General features: G+C 54.7%; 1 protein-coding gene across 1 annotated transcript in view; it reads right to left on the reverse strand.

The window, feature by feature from the left end:
- Positions 1-5,302: 5,302 nt before the first annotated feature.
- The window catches only part of LOC119112988 (importin-13), a 30,920-nt gene continuing 23,122 nt past the window's right edge, over positions 5,303-13,100 (reverse strand). The window contains exons 13-20 of the mRNA XM_037237295.1: positions 12,028-12,209; positions 10,408-10,578; positions 9,875-10,072; positions 9,237-9,374; positions 8,255-8,471; positions 7,616-7,771; positions 6,022-6,196; positions 5,303-5,460 (exon numbers count right to left, since the gene is read on the reverse strand). Coding sequence (XP_037093190.1) covers positions 5,349-5,460; positions 6,022-6,196; positions 7,616-7,771; positions 8,255-8,471; positions 9,237-9,374; positions 9,875-10,072; positions 10,408-10,578; positions 12,028-12,209 — 1,349 coding nt within the window. The 3' untranslated portion in view covers positions 5,303-5,348. The remainder of the gene's footprint in view (positions 5,461-6,021; positions 6,197-7,615; positions 7,772-8,254; positions 8,472-9,236; positions 9,375-9,874; positions 10,073-10,407; positions 10,579-12,027; positions 12,210-13,100) is intronic.

Raw genomic sequence — 13,100 nt, forward strand, 5'->3', positions numbered from 1 at the left:
GTCATTAAAAATTCCGCTGTCAATTCCAGCCAGGGGTCCAAAAACACTACTTAAAGTAAAATCCAAAACCAACTTAAGGGTCAGATAACGAGGTAGCACCGCAGTGCTTCTATATGGGACCGATATTTACCCATCAGGCTTTCATTAGTAAACCCGTTGTCGATTCCAAGCGAGGCTTCCGAAACCAACACACGAAAAATGAAGATCCAAGGTCAAAATGGGCTAGCCCCGCATTACCGCTATGTAGTGCCGATAGTGATTAGAAGGGTACATCTGAGAGATACGCATTCATTCCAGCCAGGGCAGGAATGCAAATTTGACAATAAAGCACCAACCAACATCGCCAGCATCATCAACCATGAAGATATCAACCTCGGTCCCATACAACGGCAGTGCAGTGCTGACCTGCCCGCTGACCACGAAAGGGGCTTTACCATCATAATCGGCCTTAACGTTTTACGTTAGGAGAGGCTAGGTTGGAACCGACAATGGGCTTTCTTATGGCGTCTAATGAGTTCAGATAACTTCCATACGGCGGCAGTCCGACGCTTCCTTGTATTTTGACCTTAATAATATGCTCTTTAAGCTTTTGTCCACCACAATGGTCTCTGAAGTTAAACGTTTTGGTATTCCTGACAGAAATCAACAACGGGCTTTGTAATGACGGCTAATTGGTACAGATCGGTTCCATACAGCGCCAATGAGGTGTTGTTCCGTCCTTTGCATTTTAAGTTGACCTCAGATTTTGACTCTGAATCTGGTGCCTTTGGGACCCCTTGCTGGAACTGATGACTGACTTACAGATGATGCCCTATTTAAAGATATGAGAACCATGCAGCGGCGGTATGACGCTATCCCGTCACTACGTATTTATTTCGTATTTATTAATATGGCAGAATATTGAATAATTGTGAGAATCGCTGTTGCCATTGCCAATAACACTGAGAGCAAATTGGCCTGCTAATCTGTCTCGGAGAGGTCTGAGATTCAATAACGGGCACGACTCAGCGCAATGCTGAGCTTTCGGCGACATACCTCCCCGTCACACAGTACGCTCCTCACTCTCAGACGTCAGACGTCAGACTCTCATAAACTGTTTCACACTTACACTTTACCTTGTCAAAACACGACACAGGAATAAAAGCTGAAAACGTTTCACGCACAAAAAGCAATCCCGGACCGCGATCGATCCATCGTCAGCACGTTTATCAGCACCAGTCACTACCCAGTATTTTCTCTACGTCACGTGACCGCAAAGTCACGTGGTTTGTGGCACCGCGCGCCGTCTGACGCCGCTGCCAGGGCCCCGTTCGATCTGTCGTCGGCATGACTGTCGGCGGTATGTGTGACGGCATACGTGCTGACGGAGCGTTCGGTGTGCGGGGTGATGGGAAAGTCTTCAACTTAACCTTCTTTTTTCTTTTACTTTTATCTACTCCAGTTCAGACCACGCTCTAACTCTGGCGTACCACCGACTATGGCACACCTATAAAGTGGTGTTTGGAAGTGTGGCTCCTGTTCCGGCATTACCAGCAGCTATCCCATCGGCAAGTCAAAGGCTTTTCTTTGACTTCTGGCTGGCTCTTCAAAGGCTTCAAAGTCAAATCCCATTCTCATGTCATTTAATTTCTTCTCTTTTCATTTTAAGCGTTCACTCAATTTTTGTGTGGAAAAGGTCTATCGATCCTTCACTGCTGCTATCGCTAAGGCCTATCGATAACAACTTAACGATATTTCACCGGACACGGTAACTCACACTATTGTCGCACACACGATAACACTATTGGTTTTCGGGGAGCGCAACTACACCACACCAATTAATGTCACCAATCTTTTCGTGGTTACGCATGGCACTTCAATTTCCCCCTTATCTATCCAATGTCGCTTTCTCCCAAAATTAGAGATAAGTGCCCCCACCCAAGGCAATATGCACGCCAGCCCCACCTAAGGTGCTCGCAAACGCAAGAGCTACCGAATCGAAGTCCCGCTTCTTTGTCGGTGCGATTTTTACCCGCTAGTCAGCGAAGCGCGTTTTCGCTATGCTGACGGGCTAACATAAAATTCTGGCAGCAGCGTCAGCAAGTGCGTGACGTCACAGATCACGTGAGTTTGTAGTCACGTGACGTGACGCACGCAGAATACTGGACCGTAATTGGTGCTGACAGACGTGCTGACGAAAGACCGAACGCGGCCGTTGTCTACAGGTAGAAGTTTGATAACATAATGAACTACATGCCAGTATAAGTAGCAATGAAGGGTCGATAGATTTTTTGTACAAAAATTGAGGCGAACACTTCAAAATGAGAATGGAAGAAATTTAAATGAGATGGGGATAGGACGAAGCACTCAACCTGCGAATGGGATAGACGATGGTAATTCCGGAGCAGGAACCACAATTTCACACACTATTGTAAGACTAAAGACAGTGTGTCATGGTCGGCGGTAAACCAAATTTAGTGCATGGTCTGAGGGAGTTAAGAGGTAAAGGGAAAAAGGAAACTAAAGTTAAAAACTTCCCATCAGTTCGCCCACCGTCAGCACGCATAACGTCACGCATTTCAGCCGACAACCGTGCTGACGACAGATCGAACACGGCCCAAGACTTCGGACCAATGTGCATCTATACCGGCAGATATAAAAGCACCACAGATGCCACTCATAGCAAAAATGTGCTGCAAAGCCACCAAGTTAGGGAAGGAACTAAACTGCCAACCAAGCTTATTGACAGCCCCATGCTCCGAGACTATGGCACGGATTGACATGAAACCTTCACCATTCGATGCCGCTTGATCGATAACCTGTCCTCTCTGGAATATGATGACCTTGGGTCACATCAAAGGTCACAAAAATTCAAAAAGCGGAAAAATAAGTTTGCCGACAGCCCCATGCTCCACGCCCATGGCACCGATCGGTATGAGACCTTAACAATCGATGCGTCATAATCGATATCCTATCCTGTTCAGAGCATGGTGACCCTGAGTCAGGTCAAACGTCACCAAAAAACGGCCGAAACCACCAAAATAGGTTGCAGAGAACCCCATGCTCCGTGCCCATGGAACTGATCGCCACCATGCCTGTACCAAACGATATACCATAGTCGATAATCTGTCCCTTTTCAGAAGATGGCAACCTGGGGTCAGGTCGAAGGCCACTAAAAACGTCCAAAACCGCCTGGAATTAATTTGCAGACAAACCCACGCTCCGAACCTCTGAGACTGATCAGCACCAAATCTTCCAATGAGACTGATCAGCGAGTCAAAGGAGCCTTCTAAGCTGTCATTGATCTCTTGATCACTTGATTGATCATTGAACATTTTCTCGAAGGTGATCCCGGCACTGCTGTTAGGACACTATCTGCTTCCATGCCTAGGCACCATGGATCGACCAGGGGCCATCCACGTATTCTTCCCAGTCGCCCGAAAAGCTCTATACGCTTCTTCCGGGGGCCCATACGCTAGGGTACTCAAATGCCCAGGGGCCTTCATATTAGTTTCGGGTGTGGCCTTGGGTAATTCACCTTTGCTCAGAGGGTCCCGTGCACTGGCCGGGACCTTAATGTCAGCCTGCTGGGCATTACCGATCGTTTAGGTTCTTCCACGTTGACCTTGGGTTCTTTTCGCTTGCTCTGAGGGCCGTTCCTATTTTTGTTGATCGAGGCCTTTTTGTTGGCCCAACGCGGCATCCACGATCGCACAGGTTCCGTCTGTAATGACTTTGGTGCTTAGACTTAGAGCAGCAGTCGGATATACGCCGATGATTTTTTGCGCGCAATTGTCGAACATAATTTTACGTGTCGCTGACGTCGTGTTATTTCCCTGGGATATTGAGTGTGACACTTGTCATGCTTGTGGAACCCGTTTTTAACACGTTTTGAATGCTAAGATGTTTTGTACTCCTTACTAACAACAAAAAATTCTGCATTAGTTATTAGCCATCAGCTGATTACATCGCCCAGCCTGCTAGAGATAAACAAGCTAGAAATGAAGTACGCGCTTGGTTTTGGTGGTACTTAGCAGTCAACTTGAGCTTATTTTGCCTGCTGTTCCGAGACACTTAGCCTCAGAATCACAGGACTCAACATGACACGGAGAAAATGAGTGGGCTGCATGTCTGCGCACGCGTAGCATGTCTGGCTTTGTAAGGCTGCGCTCGGTAGGATGGGTTCCCATGTTTACTACTATATATATATATATATATATATATATATATATATATATATATATATATATAGGTCTGATGTCTGCAAGGTTATTGAAACGTACAAAAATCCTTGATATTTCGCCAAGAATGAGCAGGGTTAGCTGTCATATCAGGCAATGCTGGTTATCTGTCAGGCAGTAAAATGAAGGCGAAGTACCTCCATTTCACGTGACGTGCTACTCTTGTGGGGAGAAATGAGAGTGAAAGTCGTGTCTAGTCAAAACATGCACTAAGATCCATTGCTTTCCCCTGGCTCAATATTTGCAATGCCGACCTTGCCACCACCGTTGTGCTGCACACCTTCATGGATACAGCAGAATAAGCGCGGTTGGTACCCAGCTCGTTGGCTGATTTCACTGCACAGCACAGTATAGAACGCCAGCCCGTTGGGCACCGAACTGGATTCCCAGCTGGCACACTGATCCGGGCTGACTCCAGTCCACTGCGCCGGCATCCTCGCAGCGAATCAGACAAAACAATAAGACATCGGTGTATTCGACACATTACTGAACACGTCTCCGCCAAATAAAGCGATGCGTGGCCCGGCGCTGAAGAGCGGCGTCCGGCGCAGCGTGATCTGGCCGGGGTAAATAATATCACAGAGCGTCAGCGGCTAGCCTGGGCTGGGGTCAGCAGGCTGGCAGGCTGGACGCCGAGCCGCCCGGCCAGCCGTGCCGGCTAGCGCACCGACTCACCAGCAGCCGGGCGCGCCGCACGGCGCATCGACACTGGCACCGACCACGGCAGGGGGGCCCCGACCGAGTGGGCCGGCGCCCTGGTCACGCGGCACCGCACCGGCACTGTCCGGACAGCCTGGTGCCCCCCCCCCCCCCCCCGTCCCTCCCCCGGTGACGGAGTGACACGTTCGAGATTCGCCGCCACGGATCTGGTGAGAGAACGCGTGCCTCCGATGTCAGCTGCTGCTAAAGCTAGTGGTGCGCCTGCCCTCCGGCTGGTCCCGGTGGCCGCACGCAGCGCTCGGTGCCTCGAGCCGGTCACCAGCCGGACCGTCCGGGGGCGAGGCCACCCAATAGGAGCAGCGGCCGGCGCACGGGACCGGGCCGGCGCACGGGACCGGCCCGGCCGCAGGCCGGCAGCGGGCGGCAGCGGCGGCCGTGCGCAGCTGATGGCCGGCTCGGACGCGACGCTCAGCCGGCCGTGTTGAGTGTAGCCGCCGCGTACTCGGTGCCGTGCAGACCGCGGCACTGCTGACTGAACACGGCTATCTTGCTGCGCAGGAACGTCTTGTTGTTGCGGTTTCTGGAGGCAGGGGATTCGCCGTTAAACTCGGCCTTCGGTTTCCGGTTGTCAATAACACAACACAACACGAGATGAACAGATGGCATTGGTATGTTTTGGCTCCAGTCATAAACAACTCAACAGAGCAAGAAATAACGCAGAAAGCCAGCGTTCATGTAATGAAGATTTCAAAGATTTCTCAGGTTTCTGATCAAAGATAGAAGACTTCGGGCGAATGCTTTCAAGCTGACTTGTTCAAGCCATCAATAAATCCATAAGGTGTCGTAGAAGATAGAACAACCAGGCAGGCAACAAGACTCCTCCAAGACCGGTGGCGAAATTATTCACAAGGAACATAGCCAGTGCTGAGTGGCGGTAGTGGCGTAGCCAGTGCTGAGAGTGGCGATAGTGGCGTAACCAGCGCCACCCTCAGCCCGAGCGGTGGTTCTGACCGGAATTCCAGCCAAGTTTAACTTGTCCGCAAAAATGCCAGGAGACAAAACATTGCCCTGATCACGGGCACCAGTTCGGCGCCGACGCTGTGACCCCGCCAAGCGCGTACGCGGCGCGCCGAGTACTAACTGGAGCACGTGTTTAATAAAGGCCTTCTTGTCGCTTGAGGTGACTCTCCGGCTGGGGAAGGCGTCCTGGGCCAAGATGGCGGCCAGCCACCGGCTGAGCTGGCCGGCGTTGGCTCGGTTCAGCGCCAGTAGTACGTCGGCCGTGTGGTCCACGCAGTCCCGCGGCACCGCACCGCCTGAGGGGAGTACACCGGCCGGGCGGCGGTCAGGCACGGCACGGAGCACGCAAGGCACAGGTGGACGCGGGAGGTGACACACCGCGCCGCCTGAGGGGAGTACACTGGCCCGGTGCCACAGTCAGGCACGGCACGGGGCACGCGCGGCACAGGCGGGCGCGGGAGGTGACACACGGCACACACTTGGGCAGCGGAGCCACGCGCTATCACTACAGGCGGCATACATGATACATGTTTGACGTTTCAGTTTTGACGTCTGTTCGATTACGACGGAGGGCTGTAGTAGTCTTTGATTGTAGTAGTCTGTTACTACTGCAGTCAAAGGATGGGGGTTGGAGAGGGGAAGAAGAAGACCCGCTGGAGAGGAGGTCCGACCGCGGATAGGCGCTAGTAGTCCGCATGAGGACATGACTGAGGTACGCATGCTTTACCTGCTCTCACAAACGACGGGACCGCAGGGAATGCTACACTGCCGTGCGTCTCGCTGTACGCTGCACATGCCGAATAATGAATGCCTCAGGCGCCGCAGCCATCCCCATCCAGAAGGATGAACCGAGGTACACTGAGCAGCGTCACGCGTTGATGAGTTCCGCATAATGTGGTACATCACGGTCCCCGTGCGTTAGCCAGCCTGCCCCACCGCACCAGGATCTCAATGATGGCATCCGGTGACGAAAGCTCCATTGGTCGATGTTTTTTTACGAGATGAGCACAGCACATACAAACATTGCTTTACCTCTTAACAGATTATTCACAAATATTGAAGCTACGCGGAAGATGCCGTTTTAGGTCGCAATCGTTAGGAGCAAACAGCCCTTCAATCTGTGGGCAACAAGACGCGACCTTTTCACTTTCCCTCTGGGCAGTAAAACGTTCACCTCCGGCCCGAGACGGTTCCGTTACGCCCCAAAATACCGTCACTGCAGATTACGACGTGCATTGCTGATTACGACGCGATACCGGCTATGGCGCCAGTTCCACACTCACGTGGCATCACCTCATGACCCGAGGAAACACCCAACCCAGGAACGTACCAATGACGGGCGATACGCGACGGCCCACAGCAGACGCCACACGAGGGCCCAAAGCAGGTGACGCACGGGGGCCCAGAGCAAGTGACACACGAGGGTCCACAGCAGGCGACACACGAGGGCCAGAGCAGATGACACACGAAGGCCAGAGCAGATGACACACGAGGGCCAGAGCAGATGACACACGAGGGCCAGAGCAGATGACACACGAGGGTCCACATGAGGCGACGCACGAGGGCCAGAGCAGATGATACACGAGGGTCCACAGCATGCAACACACGAGGGCCAGAGCAGATGACGCACCAGGGCCCAGAGCGGGTGTCGACCGGTGTGACATCGATGACACCACACGGCCGGGACCGGTGGCGGGCCGACGACGGTCACTCACCGATCGCTCGCAGCAGGTTAGAGACGAGCCGGCCGCCGCCCTGGTCCAGAGTGGAGGCGAACAGCTGGCTGTCGGCGGCCTTGGCGGCGAACTGCGCCAGGAAAGACGCGGCCGAGCGCATCACGCGCCGGTCCGACTGGCACACACACTCGCAGGCTGCCGGCGGAGGGGGTAGCAGTCCGGATCATACGGCCGGCAAGTAGGCCGTGCACGACAGACGGGGCACAGTGCACACCGACAGCGAACATAAGCGACTGCAACCGCTAAACGTGACGCGTCGTCACTTTGTCTTTCCATGGACGCTAACAGCCATACCTAGTTTACAAAACCTAGTTTACCTAGTTCTACAAAAAAATCGTAACCTCACGACATGCAGTCATGTCGTGAGGTTATACAGTCATTTAGTCATAGAGTAGAGTATCGTTAGTATCATTTAGTAGTATCGTAGTACATAGAGTATCGTTTTCTACGCACCCACGGTCCAATCATAAGGCTTCCTACCCACCCACAATTGTGCTTTCTACCCACCCACAGGCCAATTATGCTTCCCACCCACCCACAGGCCAATCATGAGGGTTGCGCCTGGCCAGCGGCTCTACAGCCGACCGGCGACACGCTGTGAATACCGGCGCCACGCACCGAGCAGGAACAAGTCGTTCAGCTGAGCGGTCACGCCCGCAATGTACACCGACTGCTTCTTCATCAGCTGCGCTAGAACCTCGAGGAACTTGACCAGCGCCTCGGGAAAGCGTCCGAGGTCGCCGGCGAAGTAGCGCAGACTGCCGGCGCACACCTGGCCGAACACGGCCTGCATCACCGGGCCCAGCGGACCATCCAGCCGGAACGTCAGCAGCATCTGAGATCAGCCGGACCGCAGGTCACCGATACACCAGGTCACAGCCCTCTATCAGAAGCTGAGACGAGATGAGACAAATATGTGGTCAAAGGGCAACTGATGCATCGCTGGACGCATCGCTGGCCACCGAGACGGACCGCTCTCCGCACGTGGGGTGGTACGGGTCAGCTGCGATTTCTCACCCCACTCCTGCTAACCTCTGCTCTCAGTATGCGGTCGTTGCTGTTTTTACCACAGGTGGGTGGCCGGGCCTGGCATCAATGTCCGGCTCAGATTAACGGAATAATCACGAGTCCGATCACAGACCGCAGACAGCTGTCACACACCATAGGCCATAGACAGCCGTCACACATACCAGGCCCCAGACAGCCATCACACGCCTCAGACCCTAGACAGCCATCACACGCCTCAGGCCCTAGACAGCCGTCACACGCCCCAGACCTTAGCCAGCCACCACACGCCTCAGGCCCCAGACAGCCGTCACATGCCCAGGCCCCAGACAGTCATTGCACACCCCAGGCCCCAGACAGCCGTCACACGCCCCAGGCCCCAGACGGCTGTCACACGCCTCAGGCCCTAGACAGCCATCACACGCCCCAGGCCCCAGACAGCCATCACACGCCTCAGGCCCTAGACAGCCATCACACGCCCCAGACCTCAGCCAGCCGTCACACGCCTCAGGCCCCAGGCAGCCATCACATGCCCCAGGCCCCAGACAGCTATAACCCACCGCTGGAAAGTGCCAGTGGGCGTAACCACACTAACCTGCCGGACCAGGTCGAGGACCTGCGGGTGCGGCTCCTTCGAGTAGAGCGTGCTGAGTACGGTGAGCGCCGGGTCGACGAACGGCTCCATGCCGTCGCCCAGGCTGGCCATGGTGCGCTGCAGGAAATGGCAGATGCACTGGCCGGATAGGGCCAGATCAGGTTAGGCCACCGTCACCCTCAGCTACCCCGGCCGGTGAAGCCGTGTCGAACAGATCATCGCGCCGTCAGATGAATGGCGCATGGATCAGCTTCAAAAATGGCGTACCCATCCTATACATTGTCGAGCTGCCCAGCTCTCGGTGGCCTGAGGTTCTGGCGTCATAGGTCCGTTCCGGCACATCAAACAGACATGTTCAGTTACAGCAAGACCACGCCATGAAAACAACTCAACCTGCACACCATAGCACAAAACAGCAGGGGTCCTAATCCAGCGCAGATGCGCGTAACAAAAAGAACAAAACAAAAAACAAAACAAAAACAAAAAAACACGTAACGCTGAAACGGCACCCCACACGCTACTGATCCACAGCAAATAGTGTAAAACTTATCGATGATGACTGGTTCTTAAGGGCATGTCCACGTCCAACAGACAGCGACAGACTCTCGTACACAGGCTCGCGTGCCCAGTGTGCTCACCTCTGCCATGACCTCGTCCTCGGCGCTGCACGAGGCCAGCACGAGCAGCGAGGGAAGCGTCTCCCGCAGCAGCAGCAGCAGCGGGTGCACAAACTGGCCAGCCGTCTGCTCCGGCTCCTCGAAGCAGAGCGATGACGCTAGCGAGGCGAACATATTGACGCGCACGACCAGCAGACTCTTGTTGCTGACCACCTTCTGCTGCCGGAGGCGGGGACGGGCCGTCAGCTGGATGGACCGCGGTGGCCGTCTGCTGAGGTACGCGCCGCCGGCAGGCCAGACTGCGGTCCATGACGCCAGTGCTGTGCTCCCGCCAGGCCCCACACACAGACGGATCAGGCGCCGCCCGCCGAATGTAACAGCTATACCGCCGGCAGCTGCCGGCTGCGCTACCACTCCAGAGACCCGCCGTATCTGACGTCCGACTCACCTGATGCAAACAACGCAGTAAATGCTCCCCGCACAAGAACAGCGGGTTCACAAGGTCGGTGGACGATATCCAGCTGCGGGGCAGCCGGCGGTGGCTGGTGCCTTACCGAGCTTTTTTCGTCCAGCAGTTGTTTGAACTCCTGGACGAATGGCCTAACGATGTCGTCCATGCCTTTGAGTCGCTCTTGATGGTCGGCGACGAAGCGAAGGAGAGCGCCGACAACGTACATCAGACGCACACACTCCCGACCCGACAGCCGGCCGCCCTGCAGAACATCCTGCAGGAAAAGGTCACACGTCACACACCTCCAGCCGGGACAGGACACATGTCACACACCCCCTGCCGGGATAGGTCACATGTCACACACCTCCTGCCGGGATAGGTCACGCGTCACACACCTGCCGGGACACGTCACACACCAGCCGGGATAGGCCACACGTCACCCACCCACTGCCGGGATAGGTCACGCGTCACACACCTCCTGCCGGGACAGGTCACACGTCACACACCTGCCGGGACACGTCACACACCAGCCGGGACAGGCCACACGTCACCCACCCACTGCCGGGATAGGCCACACGTCACCCACCCACCGCCGGATAGGCCACACGTCACACACCTGCCGGATAGGTCACACGTCACACACCTCCTGCCAGGACAGATCACACGTCACATACCTTCTGCCGGGACAGGTTACATAATGTTGGGCGAGACAAGTCACACTTCACATGTCACGACAGCGCAGGTCACACAACGCCTTGTCAGTATATGAACACACCGTTTGTATGCATGGCGAATGCGTCGTTTGCGCACAAACGCAGCAAAATTCATCAGTTGGCTGGGCTGCCGCGACGTTATATAACAGTATTTCTTACGAAGTCAATAAACACCCCTGTAGCTGGACATTACGCAACTGCTAATGACTCATTACCCAGCCTACAGCCACAGCAAAAAGCGGGGCGCATGTATGCGGGAACCTGGCGCCAGTTGACAACCTATGGACCTACTAATTGACCGCAAACCATGTATTGCGACGGCTTTCACCGTTAGGCGGAGCTGGTATGTAGCTATCTGGCCATGCGGTACAGTACTACTGTCTCAGCCAGGCACAGCTTCCGAAACAGCAGGATCTGGACCAGCACTGGTCCCGCAGACCAACTGGAACTCGATCTGCCTCAGTCAGGCACACCTTCCGAAACAGCAGAATCTGGACCTGCACTGGTCCTGCAGACCAACTGGAACTCGGTCTGCCTCAGTCAGGCACACCTTCCGAAACAGCAGGATCTGGACCAGCACTGGTCCTGCAGACCAACTGGAACTCGATCTGCCTCAGTCAGGCACACCTTCCGAAACAGCAGGATCTGGACCTGCACTGGTCCTGCAGACCAACTGGAACTCGATCTGCCTCAGTCAGGCACACCTTCCGAAACAGCAGGATCTGGACCTGCACCGGTCCTGCAGAGCAGCTAGAGCTCGATCAGCCCAACATGCGTAAATGGCCAGGACCTTGCAGACCACACCTAGCCTGACCTTGCACGCAAGGTCGCGTCCTAGACTGACATTTCAGATCGGCGGAACGCGTCATGACCGCTTAGATCAGCAGGACCTTGACTGACCTTGGGTGCTGGCACCACCTGGCGCCGGACTAGTCGCCCGGATAGAAGGGCATGCATTGACGTTTCATGCAAGCAGTTCTCTGCCTGACCTAGGTATGACCTAGACTGACCTTGCAGGCGACCAGGACGGGAGCGGCGTGCGGCGCCATCGAGTGCGGCGCCTCCTGACAAATGTCCTTGAGCGCCATGGTGGAGTAGAGCGCCACATCCGCGTCCGCCAGGCCGGCCAGCAGCATCGGCAGCAGCTTGTCCAGACAATCCGGGTGCAGGTCCAGACACGGGCTGTTCGAGTCTGCCAGAAACAGACGATCTCGTTGTCAAACGAGGCGACATGCCGCTGCCCGCCGCCCCGACGCGGAACAAACGCGTCAAACGAGGCGGCGTGCCGCTGCCCACCGCTCCGACGCGGAACAAACGCGTCAAACGAGGCGACATGCCGCCGCCCTCGTCAGGGTCACAGAACAAATGTGCGCAGGGCAACACACGTGCGGCGTGAAATGCCAAGCTGGGAACTGACACGGAGCATGAATTGCTGAGAAGAGTGCGAGTGCTCATCTAGAAAACGCCTCGAAACCAAGTGCTTGCACTGAAGTTAGCGCAGCCCAGGCGGCACGCAGCTACCGTTCGCAGGTGTCGTCCGCGGAAAACTACAGGTGAGATCGAGGTGGGCTTTTGGTAAGCACGGAGCTCATGAGTTATCACATGACGCTGCGCATGTCACCTTCACTCAACCTCCACCAGCTTTCGACGAAATGCATGCGGCACAGTTTGCAGCCTGCGTAACACAACTTATACTTTTAACATACTACAAGGCATCAATGACTTGGTAAATTCCATCCAATTATTCACATGACACCTTAAATAGTTAACTGAGGAGTTTCTTATGGGATACGCTGTTTTATATACTATAATGGCTATGAAAAAAGCTTCCAGTTTAACCAGCTTGCGTGGGCTGGTTCACTATTTCAAAAATACTTTGGATTATTGATGCTGGATTTATGTATATTGGCGATGTTGATGCTCCTGGCGGTAGTGATCGTATGCTATATGCACTGTTTGTCAGGAAGCGATCGTTTACATAAATAATGCATGCATTTTTCAGTGAAAGAATATATAGAACCCAACACCTGCCTGCTAGAATTCCAGAGGAAGGGCCTAATTTGACTGAAAAAGGCGCTAATAT

The sequence above is a fragment of the Pollicipes pollicipes genome, unplaced genomic scaffold (assembly GCF_011947565.3).
Source record: "Pollicipes pollicipes isolate AB1234 unplaced genomic scaffold, Ppol_2.1 Scaffold_7261;HRSCAF=8764_pilon_pilon_pilon, whole genome shotgun sequence".
NCBI classification, from domain to species: domain Eukaryota; kingdom Metazoa; phylum Arthropoda; class Thecostraca; order Pollicipedomorpha; family Pollicipedidae; genus Pollicipes; species Pollicipes pollicipes.